Consider the following 2,416-nt stretch of genomic DNA (forward strand, 5'->3'; position numbering starts at 1 on the left):
GGGATGCTTAATCGCCTGAGCCCCCCAGGAGCCCCCCCCCCCCCGAACTGGCAATGTTCTTAGAGCAAGCAGCAATATAGGAGAACATCACATATCTCACCTGTGGCGGCTGGGTTTATCAATCCTGCAGAACCACTGTTTGCAATCTGGGAAGGAGCTTGGCTTAGTCCAGTAGATGGGGTTCCCAAACGAGGAAACTGTTGAGAACTCATTTCCACCTGCAGTGCATACAGTCAGGTGGTTATTATTAAATTCTCACATTAGAATCAATAATGAGAAATTTAAGCATCTCCAGTACCTACGCGTTTCCCCTAGAAAAGCAAATACAGCATCATTCACCTAAAACAATTATTTGTGATCAATATACAGTGCAGAAGAAGTCTAAATTCTGTTGAGGTTTTAATGGACATAGGTTCAATAATAAAATCATTCGTGTGATGTTGGGGGATACTATGACACTCCATAAACGCTTACAGCTTACTACTCTAAGAAATTGACACTGAATACTGTACAACAGCCACGTGAGAGGTATTAACACAATATATATATAACTGTATAAAGTTTCATGGAAAATGGCATGTCCCCTTGAAAGACTGAAGTTCATACCAAGGTGACCACAACTGTCATCAGTACGTTATAGGAGGAATCTGAGGGGAGATGCCTTGTTCTAGAAATCAGAAACCTTACATCAAGATCCACTCCCAAAGGAACTCTCAAATGATTTTCTGCACAGGCCTCCGTTTGCCGATTTCCTCCCCCTTTTTTCTCACAGACCCTCCCACTAAGCCAGAGGGAGCAGAGATCTTCACCACTTTCTCTAAAATCGACCCCCCACTTTTCCCTCAGGAGCCAAGCTCCACCGATATTTCGATTCGCACGCATCCCCACCCCCACCCAAAGCCCCCCGCTGAGGTCGGAGAACACAGGTTTCCAGAGACACTTCGTAGTGTCTGAGACTCTCGGGGAGAGGGAGGACGGCATTCTAGAGAGCTCCAGGACAAACCGTGTGCCTCTTTACCTGCAGCCGCCGCCCGCCGCCTGCACCTCCCGCTTCCATCTCGCTGGGCTGCGGGTGTCGCGGAGGGCCCATCTCGGTGGCAGCCCTGGGCTCCGGAGTCGTGGAGACGGCTTCTACCGGAGCCCACCTCGGGCCCGCCGCTGTCCAGCCCAGCCAGCCCCGCTCACCCCAGCCACCAGACCGCGGGTCGGCTCCAGTCCTCTGCCCCCGAACCTGCCGTTACCTCCCCCGCCCGCCCATTGGCCCCACGCCGGGCGCGTCACTCGAGGGCCGGGACCAATCCGCGAAGGCCGGCGCGCTCTGATCCCGCCCCACCCTCCCGCCGACTCCCAGCCAATCAGACGCTAGTCTCGCCTGGGCAGCCCAAACCCCTCGAGGATGAGCCAATGGCAGAGGAAGACAAGCGCCCCCGGCGAGGGGGGCGGGGAGGTGGGAGGCCCCGCCTCGGTCGGGGTCTGAAAGCGGCGGGCGCAGGGCCCGGATGTGGAGAGTCACTTTAAACTGCTCCAGGAGCCAAACTCCCTGGGCCGCCCGCCCGCCGGCGTTCCCTCAGCCTCTCTACTTCCCCGCCAGGGCCCACTCCCGCCACGCCCCCAAGCCCGAAACAGCCCATCCCTCCTGGAGCCTCTCTATTCCTTGCCGCAGGACACCGGGTCCCTGCCACCGACCCAAACGCGGTGCCCAGCTCGTGGGAGAGCCTAGATCTGAGCCGCAGGAGACGAGGCACCGCTGTCCTTCCCCAGGGACGCTCAGCGGGACGGGCGCTGCAGCCCGGCTCGGCCGCCCCGCCCCCTCGTCTCCTCCCCTTTCCTCCCCTCCCCTCCCGGACGCCCGTCCCGCCATTACCTGGGTGCTGCGCCGAGGGGCCGCCGCGCCGCCTCGAGCTCGCTCCCGTGCGCTCTCTGCTTGTGGGGCCGACGTCCTCAAGCTCCGGACCCGCCGCCACCGCCGGGGCGCTAGCACTCTGCCCCCCACCCCTCAGCCCAGCGCCGCTGCTTCCGCCGCCGTAACGAGCCTCTCATCTATTGGCTGGGGTAGACCCCGCCTCCCTTTGGGGAAGCCAGTCACCGCCCAGTATGAGCCGGAGAGCGGACGAGCCTGCCCCTCGGAGCCGCGGGGTCCTGTGGGAAATGTAGTCTCCGGCGCTAGGAGGGCGGGCCTGGGCGGGACCTCCTGGCGACCCGGCCGGTGTAACACACCCCTTTGCTGCCTAGAGTGGGTTCTGTCTTTTCTGTTTGCCTAGTGAAAGGTAGTGAATCCCATCCCTTTGCTCAGCTGGTGGCACTAGGTTTCATTTTCCCGGTGGAGGTGCGGCACGGGAAAAGGGTAATGGAGGCGGACTGCAGCGGGCCGAAGAGGCCACAGGCAGGGCCGAGGGTTTTCCTGACTGTGCTCACT

The 2,416-nt window shown here is 60.0% G+C and overlaps 1 protein-coding gene across 7 annotated transcripts in view; it reads right to left on the minus strand.

Moving 5' to 3' along the window:
- Nucleotides 1-2,010, minus strand: part of SAP130 (Sin3A associated protein 130) — a 76,069-nt gene extending 74,059 nt beyond the window's left edge. For 3 of the 7 annotated variants that reach the window (XM_029934792.1, XM_029934788.1, XM_029934789.1), the window contains exons 1-2: nt 1,019-1,197; nt 101-218 (exon numbers count right to left, since the gene is read on the minus strand). In XM_029934792.1, the coding sequence (XP_029790652.1) occupies nt 101-218; nt 1,019-1,090 (190 nt within the window). In that variant the 5' untranslated portion in view covers nt 1,091-1,197. Of the gene's footprint in view, nt 1-100; nt 219-1,018; nt 1,201-1,864 lie in introns of those variants that run through there. The other 4 variants (XM_029934791.1, XM_029934787.1, XM_029934790.1 and 1 more) reach the window with 3 other exon arrangements.
- Nucleotides 2,011-2,416: the final 406 nt, after the last annotated feature.

The sequence above is a fragment of the Suricata suricatta genome, chromosome 3, assembly GCF_006229205.1.
Source record: "Suricata suricatta isolate VVHF042 chromosome 3, meerkat_22Aug2017_6uvM2_HiC, whole genome shotgun sequence".
Lineage (NCBI taxonomy): Eukaryota > Metazoa > Chordata > Mammalia > Carnivora > Herpestidae > Suricata > Suricata suricatta.